Below are 21721 nucleotides of genomic sequence, written 5' to 3'. Positions count from 1 at the left end.
TAATGTGCCATTATTAACTACATTCATTCTTTCTTATGTTCCAATTGTCTCATCTTTGGCCAAAGCTCTTCCAAATGACTCCTGTATTCTCGTGAATCATCCCCATTAGTTTTTGAGTACTTCCTTGCTGTCTAGCACAAGATGTCCCAGGTTCTTTATATTTTTTCCTGCCTCCTCACCTGAAATTAATCATTTCTCCAAGAGGCAGTGTTTTTTTTTTTTTTTTTTTTTTTCCTTCAAAGTAGGCTCTACCTTCGATATGGGGCCTGAACTCATGACCCAAGATCAAGAGTCACATGTTCTATGGGCTGAGCCAGCCATGTGCCCTGCATCTGGTTTCTTTTAATGATTTTTAGAAACCAACCCTTGAATACCAGATGCTCATAGCTATTAGAGTTTCACTGCTTTTAAGGCCCTTTGGGAAGACATTGTATAGTAATTTAAGTTTTCTTTGCAGTTTTAAAATTGTGTTTTGTTTTGGCTTTAAACTACATCCCATTAAGGAGTATGATATTCAAAAGGCAGTTAAAATGATTCTTTCCTCTGTGTATAGTACCAACTTCACATAAAATTAAGTTCATTTGTTTCCATGATTCCAAATTTTACAGTTTGCTTTTCCTCTTCTTCAATTTTATTTTTTTTAATATATAAAAAATATAAATGGTTTAAAAGTCAAAACTATATAAAAAGGTATACAGAAAGGCCTGGACTTCCTTTCTTACCCCCTCATCCCAGGTAATCATTTTTATTAGTTTGTTTTATCCTATTTCTTTTTGCAAAGCAAAAGTAAATACAAGTAAAAATGTATTTCTAATTTTTTCCTTTATATACCTATTCCACACCTTGCTTTTCTCACTTAATGTACCCTAGAAATCACTGTATATCAGTACACAGAGAAATCATTGTGTTTTAAAGCACTGCACAGTATTCCATTGTGTGGGTGTTCCGGTTATATAATCAGGCCTCTATTGATAGGCATTTGGGTCCTCTCCAATCTCTACTGTTACAAACAATGTGGCAATGAATAACCTTATGCATGTGTTGCTTATTTGTGGAAGTTTGTCCTCAGTGTAGATTCCTAATAGTGAAATTACTGGACCAAAAGTTAATCTGCCTTTTTTTTCCCAAATCCCTGTTATAGAGGTTGTACCATTTTATACTTCTACCAGCAATGCATCAGACTGCCTGTTTCTCCACTGTATTTCCAAACATTTTTTATCACAAGGTAATTTTACTTTGCATTTTTTATACATAAGAATAAGCACCTTTTCAAGTGTTTTACGAGCCATTTCCTTTTTTTTTTTTTTTCCTGTGAACTGTTTATGTTATTTATCCATTTTTTTCTATTGGGCTTTCCTCACTTCCTGGTTATAAGATCATCCACCCATGTTTCCTTCTAGCACTTGATTGCTTTTATTTTTTACATTCAAGCGTGATCCATTTCGAAATGGCAGGTTCCAGAGTAGGAAAAAGTATCAGATAAGCCTGAAAAATTTTGTATTGCCATAAAAGAAGGAAGGAATAAATGATGTGGACACATCAAAAGGATACAGAAACCAAGCTGAAGAGGCTTCTACTGGACAAATCTGGGACAATTTGAGCAATAAAATGACAAATTATAATCCATAAAAAAGGAATCCATGACAGTGTGCAGATGTAAATGAATGACTCATTGAGGAGGGAAAGCTCTTCCTTACAGCAGAATTCTAACTATTAAATGTAGAAGTTCTAGAATTACAAAATCCTCATTTGAAAACCAGCACAATAATAACTGTTCCAAGCAAAAACACTCAGTAGATGCTAAAAAGAGTAAGTGAAAGTAATCAGAGACAGATTTACAGAGTCTCAAGGTATTTCCCACAAAGACACTTGTCTCAGGTTGGATTCTCTGGAATCAGATGCTGAGACAGAGTTTGGGTACAAGCTATCTATATACTTAGGAGAAACTAACTGCAGTGCGGGCTTATCAAAACTTTGGCCAACTAGCAGAGAGCTCTAAAGCAGCCAGGCCCCTTCTCACTCAGACACTAGTATAGGCTGGCACAGGAAGGGTGTGACCTTGGGTGAAGTTAGTCATGCTGAAAGACCTGACAATTAGAAGCTGTCTGCTGACCACACTTGCCACAACTGAGGAACAAGTCCTTCCTTGAAGGATCTGTGGTATATCCAGGTCTACCAAATACTCATTAATTACAAAGAAAAATCAGACCTTTACAGAATGGAGAAACTTGGCAGATACCACCTCAAGTGGTGACTAAAGTTAACAGTCCTAGAAATGCTACAATGACGGAGATCACTTTTGTGGTATTCTTGCTAAAAATGTACATTTTGAATCTAGTCACCAGGAAATATCAGACAAATCTAATTTGAGGGGTACTCTACAAAAGGAGCCTGTACTCTTCAAAATTGTTACGGTAACAAAGGAGAAGGCAATATTGAAGAACTCTTCTAGATTAAAGGACACTATAGAGAAATGGTAACTGCAGTGTGTGATCCTTGGCTGAACCGTGAAGCAGAAGGGACTAGTGGGGCACCTGGTGAGATTTGAGTAAGGCTTACAGATTATGATTTTTTTTAAAGACTTCATTTATTTATTCATGAGAGACACACAGAGAGAGGAAGAGACATAGGCAGAGGGAGAAGCAGGCTCCCTTAAGGGGAGCCCAATGTGGGATCGATCCCAGGACCCCAGGATCACGACCTGAGCCAAAGGCAGATGGCTCAACTGCTGAGCCACCCAGGTGCCCAGGTTTACAGATTAAAGTAGTATTTCATCAATGCTAATTTCCTGATTTTGATAACTGTACTCTAATTATATAAGAAAATTTGTTATAGAGTGAATGTTTTTGTTCTTCTCCAATGTTCATATGTTAAATCTAATGCCCAAGTTGATGGTATTTGAGGATGGGGCCTTTGGGAGGTGACTAGATCATAAATGTGAAGCCTTCATGATTGGGATTAGTGCCCCTTTAAAAGACCTCAGAGAGATCCCTTGTCCCTTCTGCCATGTGATGATACAGTGAGAGGATGGCCATCTAAGAATCAGGAAGTGGGCCCTCACCAGGCAAAAAATCTGCTGGCATCCTGATGTTGGACTTCGCAGCTTCCAGGACCATGAGAAATAAATTTCTGTTGTTTATAAGCCACCTGGTTTGTGGTATTCTATTATAGAAGCTGCTATAGAACAGACAGATATAGGATCCCTGGGTGGGGCTCAGCAGTTTAGCGCCTGCCTTTGGTCCAGGATGAGATCCTGGAGTCCCGGGATCGAGTCCCACATCAGGTTCCCTGCATGGAGCCTGCTTCTCCCTCTGCCTGTGTCTCTGCCTCTCTCTCTCTCATGAATAAATAAAATCTTTTAAAAAAAAAAAAGAACAGACATTTTTGTTCTTAGGAAATATCACTAGGTATTTATTGGTAGAGGGACATTATATCTTCTATTTAGTCTCAAAAGAGACAGAATGAATGATAAAGAATGTATAGCAAATAAAAATATTTAGGGAATCAGGGTGAAGGATATATGAAAATTCTTCATACTGTTTTTTACAAGTCTAAAATGATTTTAAAATTAAAAGTTTAAAATATAAGAAAAGAAAAAATAAGATTTTATCAATTTGTACTTTATTTTTAGAATATCGTGTGAGGTATGGACCTGATTTTATCCCTCACCAAATACCTATCCAGTTTTCCCATCTGTTCCTCTATGATTTGAGATGCTACTTTTATCATGTTCTAAATTTTTATAATTATTATTTCTGGACATTCCGTTCTGTTCCATTGGCCAATATATCTGTCCACATACCATAATATACAATTGTTTTTATAACAGACTTTATTTTTTAGAACAGTTTTAGATTCAGAGAAAAACTGAGCAGAAAGTAGAGTTCTCCTAAACTCCCTACTCCCAACAGTTTTAATTATAGAGGCTCTGTGGTTTAAAATATGTTGAGGTTTGCCACCTTTATGACTTTTCTTTTTCATGGTTTCCTTGTTCTTTCCTGTTTATTTTTCCCTATGGCTTTTAGGATCAACTTGGGTAGTGCCAGAAAAAAGAAAACTTATTGGGAATGGAATTCAATTATACATTAACTTGGGAAGAACAGAAATCTTCAGGACGCCTGGATGGCTCAGTGGCTGAGTGTCAGCCTTGGGCTCAGGGCATGATCCTGATCCCTGGTCCAGGAACCGAGTCCTGCATCGGGTTCCTTGTGAGAAGGCTGCTTCTCCCTCTGTCTGTGTCTCTGCCTCTGTCTCTCATGAATAAATAAAATAAAAAAAAAAAAGAAATCTTTGTAATATTGAGTTATTCTATACATGAACATGAAATATGAAATGTCTTTCCACTTATTCAAGTCTACTTTGTGTTTTTCATGAATGTTTTCCTCTTACAGGTTTGGCATATTTCTTAAGTTTATTCTTAAACATTTTATCTTTTTGATATAAGTGGAAAAGGAGACTTTTCGTCCACCATGTTTTCAAACAAATTATTATGTATATACAGAAATTATTGGTTTTTGTTTACTAATTTTGTATCCTGGTTTTTGTTTGCTAATTTTACTCCATTCTTTTTTGCTTAGGCATTCTATTGTTATTAATCCTCTTGGCTTTTCAACATATACTATCAGATTATCTGCACACAGAAATAGCTTTCCCTCTGACTTTCCAATGTTTTATGCTTCAAATTATTTTCTCTTGATTGAATATGGTAATTGATTTTGTCAATACAGTACAATGTTACTCAGCAATGGACACAGTAATAAGCATCTTGCTTGTTTCTGGTTTTAATGGAAACTGATCAAGTATTTTGTGTGTGTGCAACTTTATTCTAAACCACTTATTCCTATTTTATTAAGCCCTATTTAAAACAAGGAACAGATTTTGGGATTTTTCAAATACCTTTTCATCACCTATAGAAATAATGATTTTTCTTTCTAAATGATGAATTTAATAGCAAAAAGTAGAAGAAATTAGCTATTACCCTTCCTATCTACTGGTAACACCACTTTTCTCAGAGGCACAGTCCTGTCAGTACTGATCTGCTCCCCATGCCCCTCCTCCCACCCCTATGACCACTATTGGGAGCTTTGTTCCCAAAGATTAACAACTATCTAAGTCTAAAAGGATTTAAATGAAAAGAAGATTTCTATGGTAAAAACTATAAAACAAAAAAAAAAAACAAAAAAAAAACTATAAAACACTGATGAAAGAAAGTGAAGATAACACAAAGAGAAATGGAAAGACATTCCATACTTATGGATCAAATGAATAAATATTGTTAAGATGTCTATATTAATGAAAGCAATCTACACATTTAATGCAATCTCTATTGAAATGCCAATGGCATTTTTCACACAACTAGAACAAACAATCCTAAAATTTGTATGGAACCACAAAAGATCCTGAATAGCCAAACCAATCTTGAGAAAAACAGAACTGGAGGTATCACAATTCCAGACTTCAAGTTATATTACAAAGCTATAGTGATCAAAACAGTATGCTACTGGCTTAAAAAACAGACATACAAATCAATGGGAAAGAATAGAGAGTCCAGAAATAAATTCATAATTATATGGCCAATTAATCTTTAACAAAGCAGGAAATAATATCGAATGGGAAAAGACAGCCTATTCAACAAATGGTGTTGGAAAAACTAGACAACTACATGCAAAAGAATGAAACCATTTTCTTTCTCCATACACAAAAATAAACTCAAACTGGATTAAAGACCTAACTGTTGAGACCTGAAACCATAAAAATCCTAGAAGAGAGCACAGGCAAGTAGTAACCTTTTTGACACTAGCCAAAGACTTATTAGATATGGGCACCCCGTTGGCTCAGCGGTTTAGCGCCGCCTTCAGCCCAAGGCCTGATCCTGGAGGCCGGGGATCGAATCCCACGTCGGGCTCCCTGCATGGAGCCTGCTTCTCCCTCTGCCTGTGTCTCTACCTCTCTCTTTCTCTCTGTGTGTCTCTCATGAATAAATAAATAAAATCTTAAAAAAAAAAAAAGAAACTTATTAGATATGTCTCCTGAGGCAAAGGAAACAAAAGTAAAAATAACCTATTGGGACTTCATCAAAACAAAAAGATTCTGCATAGCAAGGGAAACAACCAAAAAAAAAAAAAAAAAAAAAAAAACTAAAAGGCAACCTATTGAAAGGGAAGAGATGTTTGCAAATGATATATCCAATAAAAATTACTATTCAAAACATATAAAAAGCTTATACAACTCAACACACACAAAAAAAAGATAATGCAATTAAAAATGGGGAGACATAGATATTTCTCCAAAGAAAACATACAGATAACCAATAGACACATGAAAAGATGTGTCTATTGGTTAGACACACATCATTAATTATCAAGGAAATACAAATCAAAACCACAATGAGATATCACCTTGCACATGTCAGAATGGCTGAAATAAAAAACTCAAGGGATGCCTGGGTGGCTCAGTGGTTGAGCATCTGCCTGCAGCTCAGGTCATGATCCCGGTGTCCCAGGATAGATACCTGCATGGGGCTCCCACCCAGGAGTTTGCTTTTCCCTCTGTCTATGTCTCTGCCTCTCTCTCTCTGTCTCTCTCATGAATAAATAAAATCTTAAAAAAGAAAGAAAAGAAAAGAAAAAAGAAACAAGAAGTGTTGGTGAGGACATAGAGAAAAAAGAACCCTCCTGCACTGCAGGTGGGAATGCAAACTGATACAATATGGGGGTTCCTCAAAAAATTAAAAATAGAACTACTCTAGGTTCCAGGAATTGCACTGCTGAGTATTTACTCAAAGACACGAAAACACTAATTTGAAGGGATATATGCACTCCTATGTTTATTGCAGCATTATTTACAATCGCCAAAGTACAGAAGCAGCCCAAGTGTCAACAGATGAATGGATAAAGATGTGCTTTATATTTACAAAAGAATATTATTCAGCCATAAAGAAGAATGATATCTTGCAATTTTCAACAAGAATGGATCTAGGGAGTATAATGGTAAGTGAAATAAGCCAGTCAGAGAAAGACAAATATATGGTTTCACTCATATGTGGAATTCAAAAAACAAAATACATGAACAAAAAGGGTAAAAAAGAGACAAACCAAAAAACTAACTCTTAACTATAGAGAACAAACTGATGGTTACCAGAGAGGTGGGTGGGTGGATGGGTGAAATGGGTGAAGGGCATTAACAATACACATTTCTTGATGAGCACTGACTAAAATATGGAACTGTTGAATCACTATATTGTACACTTTTTAAAAAATATTTTATTTATTTATTCTTGAGAGACAGAGAGAGAGAGAGGCAGAGACATAGGCAGAGGGAGAAGCAGGCTCCATGCAAGGAGCCTGACGTGGGACTCGATCCCGGGATTCCAGGATCACGCCCTGGGCCAAAGGCAGGCGCTAAACCACTGAGCCACCCAGGCGCCCCTATATTGTACACTTGAAACTTATAACAGTATGTTAATTACACTGGAACTTAAAAATAAAACTTGTAATATGCAAATGAGTACTGTAATATTAAAGACAGGGATTATTCATATGAAGTCTAAATGTATTTGACTACGCACACTACACATCTTTGTATTCCCAGTGTCAAATACAGCACCTAGAACACTATAAGCACAAAGCAAGGTAGGGAGAAAGTGAAAGAGGAAGTACTTGTTTTACATGGTGTAGTTAGAAAAGCTTCTCTTGATAGCTGGGTACTTGAAAAGAAATCTAGATGGACGGAACAAACCATGTGGAATCTGGGAGGAAAGCATCCCAAGCAGAAAGAGAAGGAGTACAAAAGTCTTAAGGTGGGACAATGCATGGCATGATAGATGAAATTCAAGGAGGCCTTGACTGAAGCAGAGTGGCGAGACGAGTCAAAATTAGTGGCAGTTGGGAGCATTTAAGGCCTTGCAGACTACAGAAAGAACTTTGGACTTCATTATGAGCAAAGAAGAAAGCCACTGGAGGGTGCTGACAGAGGAGTAGTAAACTTGTCTTGGATTTTTTTTTTAAAGATTTTATTTATTCATTCGTGTGTGTGTGTGTGAGAGAGAGAGAGAGAGAGAGAGAGAGAGAGAGGCAGAGACACAGGCAGAGGGAGAGGCAGGCTCCATGCAGGGAACCTGACGCGGAACTCGATCCCGGGACTCCAGGATCACTCCCTGGGCCGAAGGCAGGTGCTAAAGCGCTGAGCCACCCAGGGATTTCCTCTTGCCTTGGATTTTAAAACATTTGCAGGCATTTTTGTGTATGTGTGCGGGGGGAGGACACAATATACTGTTAGGAAGCCACGGCACATGTGTACATGTCAGAGCCATGACCCTCCACTTTTCCTTTTTAAATACTTGTAGAAAGTATACCAGTTATCCACAGAGAAATAAGAACCACATAGCATCTGGAAGAAGAAAACACTGAGGATACATTCACACCACTGACAGTGACATATGCAATAATAACATTTTACTGCTATCACTTCCTCCCGGAGCAGATGATATCCTTTCATGCAGTTAGTCTAAAAAGCTTCCCTGAGGACTTTACTTCTAATAAGTTCCCATTTATTTTTATGTTGTTCAATTAGTATGTTAATAAAAAGTACTCCTCCTGTGATTCCATCTGGGTGAGCCAAAGTCCACATTAATAAGTATAATGAAGCAATGGAAAGAGAGAGCACAGAGAACAGAAATGTTTTTAAAACAATTTTAAACATTCTTTATCATCAAGGTTTATGGATCCGTATTTTAGAGAAATCTATTCTCCATAAAACCATAATCACCATTATTTGTGGCCTACTATTTCAGTTAAGTATAGGTGCCCATCTGCTTAAGGAAGATGTGTTGCACATTTCAGCAATATCTAAATCTGTGTAGCTTATATGCTTGTAAGAATAGTGTCAGGTATTAATCTTCCTAAAGTCCCACATGGTGTGGAAGCCTCTCTCCCTTACAACATACTCTCCCACATACATACTCTGGACACAATCAGCAGCTCATGCAAAATAGGCACATGCTTTTGGAATATGATATTTGAATACAGCCAATTAAGAAAAGAATATTAAAAAAGATTGCGTCAGAATATGCTTTCACTCATTAAAGATGGGGGAGGGGGAGTTAAAAACAAACTCTAAGAATTAAAAATAAAAAAAGAAAACTCCTGTCCCCCAAAGAAGAAGGCAAGAAAAAATATGCTAGTGGCCTTTTAAATCTTCTCCCCATCTCCAGTAATATGCGAAAGCTTACTCTGCTAAGAACTTTACATTACTTTTTAAGGCAGGTATTATTCCATTTTATAGAATGGGAACAAGTTCAGAGGTTAAATAATTAATGAAGATCAATCAAATATAGCCAGGTGGCCAGTGTGACAGCTGTAGAAACAAAGGAAGAGTGGAGAAGAAATTAGGTCAGGGAAGTAATGAGGGGAGGAGGGCATGGTAAGCACTTTAGGTGTTCCACTGAACAAGACAGGAAGCCACCACGGTTTTCAGAAGAGGAGAGAGGAGTCACAAATCTGGTATTGACTTTAAAGGGATTATTCCGGCTGCTCTGTGGAGAATGGACAAGGTGCAGAGTGAGGACGGGAGTTGAGTGAGGAAGGAGAGGCAGAATGTAAGAATGTAGTACTACAATGACAAAGATAATGTGATAACCACCCACAACTTAGTGACTTTAAACCACCACCATGTATTATTTCCTATAATTGTGTGGATCAGCAATTCAAGCTATGATGAGCTAGACTGTTTTTCTACTAGCTGTAGTTAATTGGCAGCTCAACTGCAGCAGGAAACTCTAAGACAGCCTCCTTCACACATCAGGGGCCTTGGCACTTAGCTCATCTTGGCTGGGCCTCTCCATGTAGTCTAGCCTGGACTCCCTTACATGGCCATCAGTTTCAAAAGAGCTAAGGCAGAAGAAGCATGCTGTCTAGAGGCTTAGGCTCCAGATCTCACTCATCACTTCCACCATATTCTATTGATCAAAGCAAGTACAAGGCCAGCCCAGATTCACTGGGTGGGCAAAAAGACTCCTCTAAAGAGATTGAGGAAAGGAGATAAAATTATTGTGGCATGTTTTTGAATCGGTTCCACAAGACAGAGATTATGGTGGTTTGAATGAATATAGGTGTCGTGGTGGTAAGCAGCTGGGTTTAATACCAGGATTTGTTGATTAATTGGATATGGGAAGATTTTTCAACCAAGGAACTAGAAGGATGAAACTCATTTAATGAGCTAGGGTAGGAAGAATTGGGAAGGTAGGAGAGGGGGTAGAGAAAAATAACTCAAGGAAGGTTTTTTTGGACATGGTAAGCTGAGATGCCTATTAGATACCCAAGCAGATGATTAATCTGGAGTTTAGCATGCTGTATCTTCTTTGTCACAAACTAGAAGAGGCCAGGAGAGAAGGAAAGTCTTATTTGTATCATTTAGGGCATAATGTTCTTCTTCCAAATAGTATGCCAAGGTTTCTAAGTTGTCTTGTGCCTTCTCCTTCATATATCTTGTCTTGCAAGAAATGGTGAAGACCCAAAGAAAGTTCAGTTTATTTGGAAGAAAATAAAAAGCTTTTTGTTCATTTGGGTTGGGTTTTTTGGATATACATGTTATAGAGCTCTCTCAGACCAGTTTGATTTCTGGTATCAATAGAACATAAGAACAGATTAATTTACTAGCAATCAAAAAAAAAAATCTGTTCTTTAGAAAAAGAAAAAAAAGGAAAGAAGGCTGGGATAATTATAGAATGCAAACAAGAAGGTCTGCTAGGCACTACAGCTTTCAAAGCCACCTTATATAGGAAATTACTATACTCCAGTATCTGAAAACAGATAGTAAATAACAAAATAAGAAGGTTTTAAAAAAATATCCTAATTCGTGTCTTAACTTGTCCTATAATTATGTAACCACTGGGGATGGGATATATAGGGAGCCAGATTTTTTTTTCTAAATAATATCAACCTAATTTCAAAGAATCAAAACTGCAGAACCAATAAGCAATATCATCTAGCCTTTAACCCTGAAGACTACTGAAATTTATATTTGGTAATCATAATTTAATTAATATTGTTATTGTGGATGTTTGTTCTAATATATTGAAACACAATTCAAGTGAGTTTATAACTGTATGATTCTACTCAACACATATTAATTAGACTCTCTAGTAGATGCAAAGATGAGCATGATTCAAATGTATCGAAATCTTCTAAGCAGGATTTTTCAAATACTTAAATATGATATAATAAAGTACACTTCATTTATATTCTAATACACAAATGATTTGTGGAGGCTTACTAGAAATAATATTCTTCTATAAAGTTGTAAATATATTTTAAAAACAGAAAAATACAAATTAGATGTGAAGCAGAGAATAAGGGGAGAAATACCAATGCATGCTACAACAGAGAGAAACTTCAAAAACATGTAAAAAACATCAGACACAGGGATCCCTGGGTGGCGCAGTGGCTTAGCGCCTGCCTTTGGCCCAGGGCGTGATCGTGGAGACCCAGGATCGAATCCCACGTTGGGCTCCCGGTGCATGGAGCCTGCTTCTCCCTCTGCCTGTGTCTCTGCCTCTCTCTCTCTCTCTGTGTGTGACTATCATAAATAAAAATAAATAGATAGATAGATAGATAGATAGATAGATAGATAGATAGATAGATAGAAAACCCATGGGGGAAAAAAAAAAGCATCAGACACAGAAGATCACTTACTATATGACTCCATTTACATGAGGTATCCAAAAAAGGCATACAAATACAGAATAGAAAAGAGGTTGCCTGGGGCTGGGAACAGGAATTAACCATTATTAGGCATGAGGGATCTGACAAAGGTAACTGAAATGATCTAAAAATGAATGGTACAACTTGGTAAGCTTACTGAAAACTATGGCACTGTACATTTCAAGTGATTGAATTTTAGAGTGTGTAAATCATACATTATAAACTTTTTTTAAAAAGGTAACATAAAAACATTTATAGACATACAAAAGCTGAAATAATTCATCACCAACTGACATACCTTACAATAAATGCTACAGAAACCCCTCAGGCAGAGGGAAATGACATGAGAAAAGAAATCTGGATCTATAAAAAAAGAAAAGTACCAGAAATGGTAACTATATGGATAATTATAGAAGATTTGTTTTCATACTGTTTAAATCTTTTAAAAGATAATAAATGGTTTAAACAAAATAGTAGCAATACAGTGACTTTTATAATATAAAAATGCATAATAGCATATAAGGCTGGGAGGGAAGAATTAGAAGACTGTTTTTATAAGGTACTATTTGTGAAGCTGTATATCATTTGAAGTTAGATTATGATAAAGATATAATCTATAAATCCTAAAGCAAATCACTAAAATAACAGAGTTACAGCTAATAAACCAACAAAGAAAATAATCATAAAAAATTATTCAAAAATCATTAAAAAAATAATTCTAAAGGCGGCAAAGGAGAAGAAAAAAGGAATACAGGATAGGACAGATTAAAGAAACAGCAAATGGTTACACTTCACCTGACTATATAAATAATCACATTAAATATAAAATGATCAAAACAGGGCAGCCTGGGCGGCTCAGTGGTTTAGCGCCGCCTTCGGCCCAGGGCCTGATCCTGGGGACCTGGGATCGAGTCCCATGTCGGGCTTCCTGCATGGAGCCTGCTTCTTCCGCTGCCTGTGTCTCTGCCTGTGTCTCTGTTTCTCATGAATAAATAAATAAATAAATAAATAATCAAAACACCCCAATTAAAAGAGACTGTGCTATAATTGATGATACTGTTGTGTATTTGAAGGTTGCTAAGAGTAAATCTTAAAAGTTCTCAACACAAAAAGAAAAAAAAAATGTAACTATGTGTGGTTGATGGATGTTAACCACTTATTGCAGTGATCATTGTTTTAATTATACCAAATATATTTATATATTCAATCATTGTGTTATATACTCGAAACTAGTTTGTTATATGTCAACTGTAACTCAATAAACAAAAAAAAAAAAAAAAAAAAGGAAAAAAAAAACCCCACAACTTTTCAGATTGAATTTAAAAAGCAAGACTGAACTATAGGCTGCTTATGAGAAATGTTTTTTTTTTTTTTTTTAAAGGCTCCACACCCAGCTTACAGCCCAATGCAGGGCTTGAATTTACAACCTGAGATTAAGACCTGAACTGAGATCAAGAGTTGGAAGCTTAACTGACTAAGCCACACTGGTGCCCCAAGAAATGCATCTTATTATTTTAAAATTTTTATTTGTCTATTTGAGAGAGAGTGCACATGCACAAGCAGGGGTAGCAGAAGAGGAAGCAGGCTCCCTGCTCAGTAGGACCCCAGGATCATGACCTAAGCTGAGGCAGATGCTTAACCATCTGAGCCACCCAGGCGCCCCAAGAAACGCATTTTAAATATAAAGACAAATCAGTTAAGATAAAAGGACAAAGACCTGCCATGCCAACACTAATCAAAAGGAAGATGAGTAGACGTTAATATCTGCCCAACTAGATTTCAAAGGAAATAATATCACCAGGGATAAGAAAAGCCATTTCATAATGACAAAAGGTCAATTCACCAAGAGAACACAATAATGGTACCTAATTAGAGCTGCAAAATGCATGAAGCAAAAAGTGACAGAACTACAAGGAGAAAGACACAAATCCATTTTTATTGTCATACCTCTCTCAATAATTAATTAATAGAACAAAGAGAAAATCAGTGGGGCACTTGGGTGGCTCAGTCAGTTAAGTGTCCACATTCAGCTCAGGTCATAATCCTGGGGTCCTGGGATCAAGCCCTGCATCAGGCTCCCTGCTCCTTGGGGAGTCCGATTCTCTCTCTCTGCCCCTCCCTTCCACTTGTGCCTACTCTCTTGAATAATAAGTAAAATCTTGGGATCCCTGGGTGGCGCAGGGGTTTGGCGCCTGCCTTTGGCCCAGGGTGCGATCCTGGAGACCCGGGATCGAATCCCACGTCCGGCTCCCGGTGCATGGAGCCTGCTTCTCCCTCTGCCTGTGTCTCTGCCTCTCTCTCTCTCTGTGTGACTGTCATAAATAAATAAAAAATTAAAAAAAAAAAAGTAAAATCTTAAAAAAAAAAATGAGCAAGAACATAGGAAACTTAAACATCAACCAATTTGCCTTGACATCTACGGCACATTATGACATAACAGAAAACTCTACCTAACAACAAACAGCAAAATGCACTGCTGAATACAGAACATATTTTTCTCAAATACACATGAAGTGCTTCTACTACAGATCACATTTCAGACCATAAAACAAGCCTGAGTACATTTTAAAGGACTCAAGTCATGCAAGATATGTTCTCCGACCACATGGAATTAAATTCAAAATCAGTAACAAGAAGGTATCTGGAAAATCCTCAAATAACTGTAAATTAGCATACTCCTAAAACAACCCAAGAGTCAAAGATGAAATCAAAAGTGAATTTAGAAAATAATTTTAATTGAATGAAAATGAAAGTACAATATATCAACACTGATGAGATGTGAATAAAGCAATATTTAGGAATAAATTTACAGAACACGTAAGAAAGGACTCAAATCAGTGACTTGAGTTTCCTAAGAAACTAGAAAAAGAGCAAATTAAACCCAAAGTAAAAGGGAAAGAAACAATATATATCAGACAAGAAATCAATGAAACAGAAAACAAAATAATGGAGAAAAACCAAAGAAATCAAAGGTGATTGTTAAGACACTGCGGTCAATGTTGACATTTAAGCTATCTGTCTCATTTTAAATCTGCAGAAATCATGGAGGAGACACTGGAATATTAGATATACAGTCTCAAAGGTCACACTACTACTCTACATACTTCTCTCTGAAAAGGGATGAATCATATCCATCTTTGGGCAAACTCCATAGCTCTTCCATGCAACAGTTGTCTCAGAAGTAAAATAAATGGATTGATTAGACCATCTCTAAAATCTCATTGGGCTCTAAGATCCTCTACATGTACACATCTACTATTAACAGCTCTAAATGACCCTAAATGACCTGGACAGATGTCTTGATAAAACCCTGGGAACCAAAAAAAAAAAAATAATAAAATAAAATAAAATAAAAATTTACAAAAACCCTGGGAACCTATATTAGCACTTTCCTCGAAAAAATACCACCTTGACCAAAGTGTAAAAGTTGGTCAATCCACCCATAAATTCTTATGTTCAAAATGAACCTTGGGGGACACCTGGGTAGCTCAGTGGTTGAGGATCTACCTTCAGCTCAGGGAGTGATCCCAGGGTCCTGAGATCCAGTCCTGCATCAGGATCCCCCGCAGGGAGCCTGCTCTCCCTCTGCCTATGTCTCTGCCTCTCTTTCTGTGTCTCTCATGAATAAATAAAGTCTTTAAAAAAAAATATCAACCTTGGAAGAAAATCAAGATGACTTCAGTTTAATTTAATGTCAAGGACCAATATTACTAATTTACTTAATCATCACTTCTCTGTTTATCATCCCTGTGAGATGACCATCTTAGATTCATTACTTCTTACTCAATTTTTTCTTTTTAAGATTTTATTTATTTATTCATGAGAGACACACACAGAGAGAGGCAGAGACACAGGCAGAGGGAGAAGCAGGCTCTATGCAGGAAGCCTGATGCGAGACTCGATCCAGCATCCCAGGATCACAGCCAAAGGCAGACGCTCAACCACTGAGCCACCCAGGAGTCCCACTTCTTACCAATTTTGACTTCAGTATTACTCCTTCCAGTAACATGAGTTGCACATTTCATATGTGTATGTATGGAATTACAAAATTAGAAAGTTATAGAGGCTGAGAAGCAATGAGGGCCTCTTATAAACAAGTTATTTGTTCAAATGTCCTATTGTGGGCCAGGCATTTTTACGATCTGAGCTATTTAGGAATCTTCTCTGCTGCTATCTTCTAGGAGAAAAATGACCTTATATAAATAGATCAGAGATGAGACTGAAATCTGCTGTGAGTGTACAGACCTGGAAAAACAAGAAGACTAGTCTTGCAGAGTAGTTAATTTTAAAAACATTGGCTCTAGAGCCAAATCACTTCTGATGCTGATTATACCATTTACTAGTTGTATGGCCTTGGACAAATTATTTAACTTTCTGGATATTTTATGAGCATTAAATAAATTAACACAATAAAAATGTAATTATAATCATCTTCTCCTATTTAGTTTAAAAAAAACCCAGAAGCTAAGAAGATTCTTTAAAAACTATTAAAATAGCAACTATTTTTAAAAATTTAGCTTGTGTAGTTAACACAGAATGTTATATTAATTTCAGGTGTAAAAGATAGTGATTCAACAATTCCATATATTACTCACTGCTCATCAAGCCAAGTGTACTCTTAATCCCCTTCACCTATTTCATCCATCCCCCTACCCAACTCCCCTTTGGTAACTGTTCTCTGTAATTAAGAGTCAGTTTTTGGTTTGTCTCCTTTTTAACTTTCTTCATTTGTTTTTATTTCATAAATTCCACATACAAGTTATATCATATGTTATTTGTCTTCCTCTGACTGACTTATTTCACTTAGCATTATACTCTTTAGCAACACATTCACAACAACATGGGTGAATAGCAAGACTTCATCCTTTTTATGGCTGAATAATATTCCATTGTGAGTATAGATGTGTATACATATATATACACATACATACCATCTTTTACATACACACATATATACGTGTGTGTATATATATATATATATATATAGTCACTTTTTAAAATATTTGACAGAAAGTGTGTGCACACATACATAAGTGGGGTAGGTGGGTGGAGAGGGAGAAATAGACTTTCTGCCAATCAGGGAGTCGGACTCCTGGCTCAATTCCAGGACCCTGGGATCATAACCTAAGCCAAAGGCAGATGCTTAACTGACTGAGCCACCCAGGTACCCTATACCATCTCTTCTTTATCCATTCACCAATGGATGGACACTTGGCTGCTTCCACAGTTACAGTTCCATTGTAAATAATGCTAAAACAGCACTTTAAGTTAAACTCACACTTCACTCAATTTATATATAGACATATACCAGTGAAAGGGTCTGTGTTATGAAAACATAAATATATATGTAAGTAGTTTAAAGGATAGTGTTATTATGAAAGTGAATGAACTTTTATGCTCATCTACACACACAGTTCAGTGATACTGCAGACCTCCCAAATTCTCCATAGTTAACCTCAGATAACTTAGAAGAATTAAGTATAGGGCCTTTATCAGAGCTTTCATTACTGATTATTTAAAAATTCTGTCAAGCATTGACCCTTAATGGTTGCAGAATGTTTTAACTTAATGAAATCCTGGGGTATGATCTCGAAAGGATGGGCCTAAAGCCTAACTGAAGTCATGATCTCCAAAAAGGGCAACAACCTAACCCCATGCACTACCCTTCTCCAATCATAGAACAAAACAATTACAGTTCCAGTGACTTACTAAAGTTATATGTAGTGTAAATATGTAAATCACACTGCAATAGCCACTCAACAACTGTGTGACCTAACCAACAATCTATTCGCTCAGAGTCTCATTTCCTACATCTGGAGGAGATACCTATACTCAGAGATGGAGGATTAAAGAATGAAAATAATATCCCCTCCATCCTTATTAACACATAATACTTTTCAATTCATATTCATTTCCCTTTCCGTATGTTTAACCTCACCTTTTGATTTTTTTTTCCCCCAAAAACCCTCTATAAGGGAGGGTGCCTAAGTGGCTGAGTCAGTTAAGTATCTGCCTTTGGTTCAGGTCATGGTCCTGGGGTCCTGGGGTCCTGGGGTGGAGTCCTACACCAGGTTCCCGGCTCAGCAGGGGTCTGCTTCTCCCTCCTCTGCCACTGCTCTGCTTGTGCTCTCTTCCTCTCTCTCTCTGTGTCAAATAAATAAATAAATAAATAAAATCTTTAAACCATCTACAGTTTAAGCTGTGAGATTTCAACATAAATGCACATTTTTAGTGTTCCTTCAGAAGCTTTACTTCAAAACTACTGTGTAATTAGAATAGGGTAGGAATAATCTTCTGACAGAATTAAATAAGACTGGTACAACTTTTGGAATAAATGCCCACTTCAGAGTAAATAAGATCAAATACCATCACAAGCTGATGAGAATCCTATGATCAGTACCACTTTTGGGAGTAGCTTTAAAAAATACCTAAATCTAGTCAATTTTAATTAATTCAAACATCATTATTCAATAACATTCAACAGATTAACTCCATTATTTTGTGTCCATGTATTCCACAACTAATTTATTCTGGGGCCTATTCACAGGAATGCTTTCCTTAAAATTAAATATTCTATAGGTACAATATGATTTAGTTGAAAGCAATTATTTTCATTTAAAAACCCACCCTCTCAAACTTTTTTTTTTTTTAATTTATGATAGTCACACACAGAGAGAGAGAGAGAGAGGCAGAGACACAGGCAGAGGGAGAAGCAGGCTCCATTCACCGGGAGCCCGACGTGGGATTCAATCCCGGGTCTCCAGGATCGCGCCTTGGGCCAAAGGCAGGCGCCAAACCGCTGCGCCACCCAGGGATCCCCCTCTCAAACTTTTTGAGCCAAGGCATTCTCTTTCATGTGCAGAACTCAGTTTTAACCAAGTATTTGAGAATTGTACAAGTCTAGAGCCACAACTGGAAAAGTCTTCATTCTGCCACTTGCAAGTGGAGTGGGTGGTACAACTACTTTTCATTTCACATTATCAATCAACCTCAGGGGGCTTTTTCTTTTTTTCCTTAAGATTTTTTAATTTAAGAGACAGAGAGAGCACAGGCAGGGGGAGCAGCAAGCAGAGGGAGAGGGAGAAGCAGCCTCCCCGCTGAGCAGGAAGCCTGACAGCAGGGCTCGACCCCAGGACGCTGGGATCGTGACCTGAGCTGAAGGCAGGCACTTAACCCACTGCGCCTCCCAGGCACCCCGCGAGGCTTTTTTCAAATGTACAGAACCAGGGTCCACTAGATAGCCGCGGCCTGGCGTATGCTAAAACTAGATCACTCTGGATGCCAAGGGATGGCCTGTACCAACACCATTTACTATTTGGTCCTCAGTTCCCAGGAAGAATTGATACGAAGAGCAGACACAGCAGAAGCGGAAGGCCAGAAGAGCCCTAAAATAGCCGCACCCCCAAAGCCTGCGAGCAATTCGCGTAAGGCAGAGTACTCATCACTATCACACAGTCGGGGCCCTCAAACAGTGCTTCGAGGACAACCAATTTCTTTCCATTTTAACGGCCACCTACTGAAATCTGGGTCTTAAATCCTCGGACTGTATCCTGGGTGTTACTCCTTTTCCACCGCAGGGAACCCGGTGAGAACCTGGTGCACTAAGAACTAGCGAGAGCCCTGGCAGGGACGGAAGCGAAACCCTAAAGTCTGAGGATGGAAGAAAGACGGACCTCCAGCACCGACAGACCAGGAAAGAGAGAACCCGGCTCCATATCTCCTCTCCCTCCTTCTTTCGGTCTTAAAATAACACTGTGTGTGAGTGAGTGGACGCAGAGGCGGAAGAAATGAACTTTAAACGGGTCCGGGGCCACCAGAAATGAGCAGCGGGCAGTGCTGTGCCCCGGGGCCCAACCTGCCGGCCGCCGGCGGCGACCAGACCACCTGCCTCCCCGCCGCCCCGCCCGCTCCCCTTCCCGCGCTGCTGGGGCGGTGGAGGACGAGCAGATGCCCGCGTTCTAAACAGGAACAGAAGCAGAGTGAGCGCGCGCGCACACACACACACACACACACACACACACACACACGCGGCTCCCCCGCCGAGGACACGCCGCGTCCGAACCCAGCAGCCCCGGAGCCACCGGAGCCCGGGCGCCCCGACCGCCCTGCCCCCAGGGCGCCCCCGAGGCCGCCCCCCAAGGCCGCCCCGCGCCGCCCCGCAGCGCGCTGACAAAGCCCCGGGCGCGTCGGCCTGCTCCCGGGTCGGGGTCGGGGCCGGGCCCGGCGGGCCTCGAGGGCAGGCGCACGCCGGGGGCTCGGTACTCACACACGCACAGCTCCACCACGTACGCGTAGTAGGACCAGACGACCACGAAGGTGATGAAGAGCACCGGCACCCAGCCCACGCCGCGCTGGCAGCAGCGCCAGAACGTCCACGGCGCCATGTTCCGCCGGCGGCTGCTGCGCCCGGCGCCCCACGGTCCAGCGGAGCGCCCGGGCCCCGGCGGCGGCGGCGGCGGCGACGGCGACTCGGCTGCTCGAGGCCGCTCCTCGCCCACGGACCCCGCCTCCCAGCCCGAGCCCGAGCCCGAGCCCGAGCCCGAGCCCGCGGAAGAGTAGACGGGAGGCCCCTCCGCGACTCCTCCCCGAGCCGCTCCCGGCCAGGTCCCGCCCCCGCCCGGCATCCCGACGCCCCCCCACCCCCGCCCCCCCGCGCCCACGCCCGCCCCGCCCCGCCTCCGCCTTCGCCCGCCGCAGCCCGCGGCGCGCCCCGATGGGCGGGGCCGAGCCCGAGCGTGGGGCGGGGCCGAGCGTGGGGCGGGGCCTCGGGGACGGCCCGTGGGGTGTGGCTGGGCTGGCGGGGTGGGAGGCGGAGGAGGCCGGGGGAGGAGAGGAGGAAGTGAGCCTGGGGGCACCCGCGAGACGAAAGGCGCCTCCTCGAGCGCCGACCGGGAGAGCGAGCTGCTTTGGGGGCGCTTGGCCCACGCCGGGAGGCCGCCGGGAACGGTCCCTCGGCCGATTCGTGGGCCTCGGGCCTCTCAGTACAGAACGTGGTCTCCTGGGGCCCTGCGGCCCCTGACCGGTGCGGCCCGTGTTCGGATAGGACCGGCCCGAGCCACCCCGGCTGCGGGCGAGGAATACCTATTGTTAAGAATCCCTGTATTTTGCAGTGATTTGCTCCATGTTTCAGGCGGAACTGACAGATGAAAACCCCTACCTGAACATCCCTCCCCGGGAGAAGGGGGCGCCCGAGGGACCCCACGGGGACACGCTATCATTTTTTCCACGATGGAACTGAACTGGTGGATGTCTGTGATTTAGGAGGGAAGCCGTGTGCAGTCTGTCACTTTGATTTGAAACCCGAATCTCGGGGATCCCTGGGTGGCTCGGGGTTTGGCGCCTGCCTTTGACCCAGGGTGTGATCCTGGAGACCCGGGATCGAGTCCCACGACAGGCTCCCTGCATGGGGCCTGCTTCTCCTTCTGCCTGTGTCTCTGCCTCAATCTCTCTCTCTCTCTCTCTCTCACATGAATAAATAAATAAATAATTAAAAAAAAAAAGAAAAAAATCTAAAACTGAGCTGTGGAAAAGGGAGCAACAGCCCTCTCCCTGCCCCTAAACCACTGCTGAAATCTTGAGTTTATTTACAACTGGGAAATCTTGCTAAATAATGCCTGTAGTCATAACAACCTAGAAGCATCACTGTGAAGACATCATAATACAAGGTCAGAAGCATTACGAGTAATTCCAAGCCTCATTTCCAGTTACTATCATGTCTATTCTTGTTAGACTAAGATTTTCATTAGCTACTACTCACTAAAGTCTCTATGAGACAGATATCCCCCGTTTATAGTGTGATATAAAGGTCGTGAAAGGAGATAATATTTAACTACAGCACACCAGTGGTAGAAATAATAAAGCATGTGTAAATTATTTTGTTCTCCCAGATTTTGTATATTGAAAGTCATGTTAGTGGCAAAAATGACAGTAGGTTAAAGGCACTAAAGTGAATCACATTCAGCTTGTTTTCCAGAGGGGTTGCTTAGGAAAGTTAGGCTTCAGGCTGGAATTTGGATTGGCAT

At 40.2% G+C, this 21721-nt stretch overlaps 1 protein-coding gene across 15 annotated transcripts in view; it reads right to left on the bottom strand.

Moving 5' to 3' along the window:
• Positions 1-20157, bottom strand: part of ZDHHC20 (zDHHC palmitoyltransferase 20) — an 83209-nt gene extending 63052 nt beyond the window's left edge. For 6 of the 15 annotated variants that reach the window (XR_012016325.1, XR_012016324.1, XR_012016328.1 and 3 more), the window contains exon 1: positions 19966-20157. Coding sequence is in view for 2 of the 15 variants with exons in the window: in XM_072795790.1 (XP_072651891.1) it covers positions 19966-20083 (118 nt within the window). In the remaining 13 variants the exon portion in view is untranslated. Of the gene's footprint in view, positions 1-11997; positions 12017-19965 lie in introns of those variants that run through there. The other 9 variants (XR_012016321.1, XR_012016320.1, XR_012016322.1 and 6 more) reach the window with 4 other exon arrangements.
• Positions 20158-21721: the final 1564 nt, after the last annotated feature.

This window comes from Canis lupus, chromosome 24 (assembly GCF_048164855.1).
Source record: "Canis lupus baileyi chromosome 24, mCanLup2.hap1, whole genome shotgun sequence".
NCBI lineage: Eukaryota > Metazoa > Chordata > Mammalia > Carnivora > Canidae > Canis > Canis lupus.
Note: the sequence above shows the minus strand (reverse complement) of the source record. Positions and strands in the feature narration are given on the sequence as shown.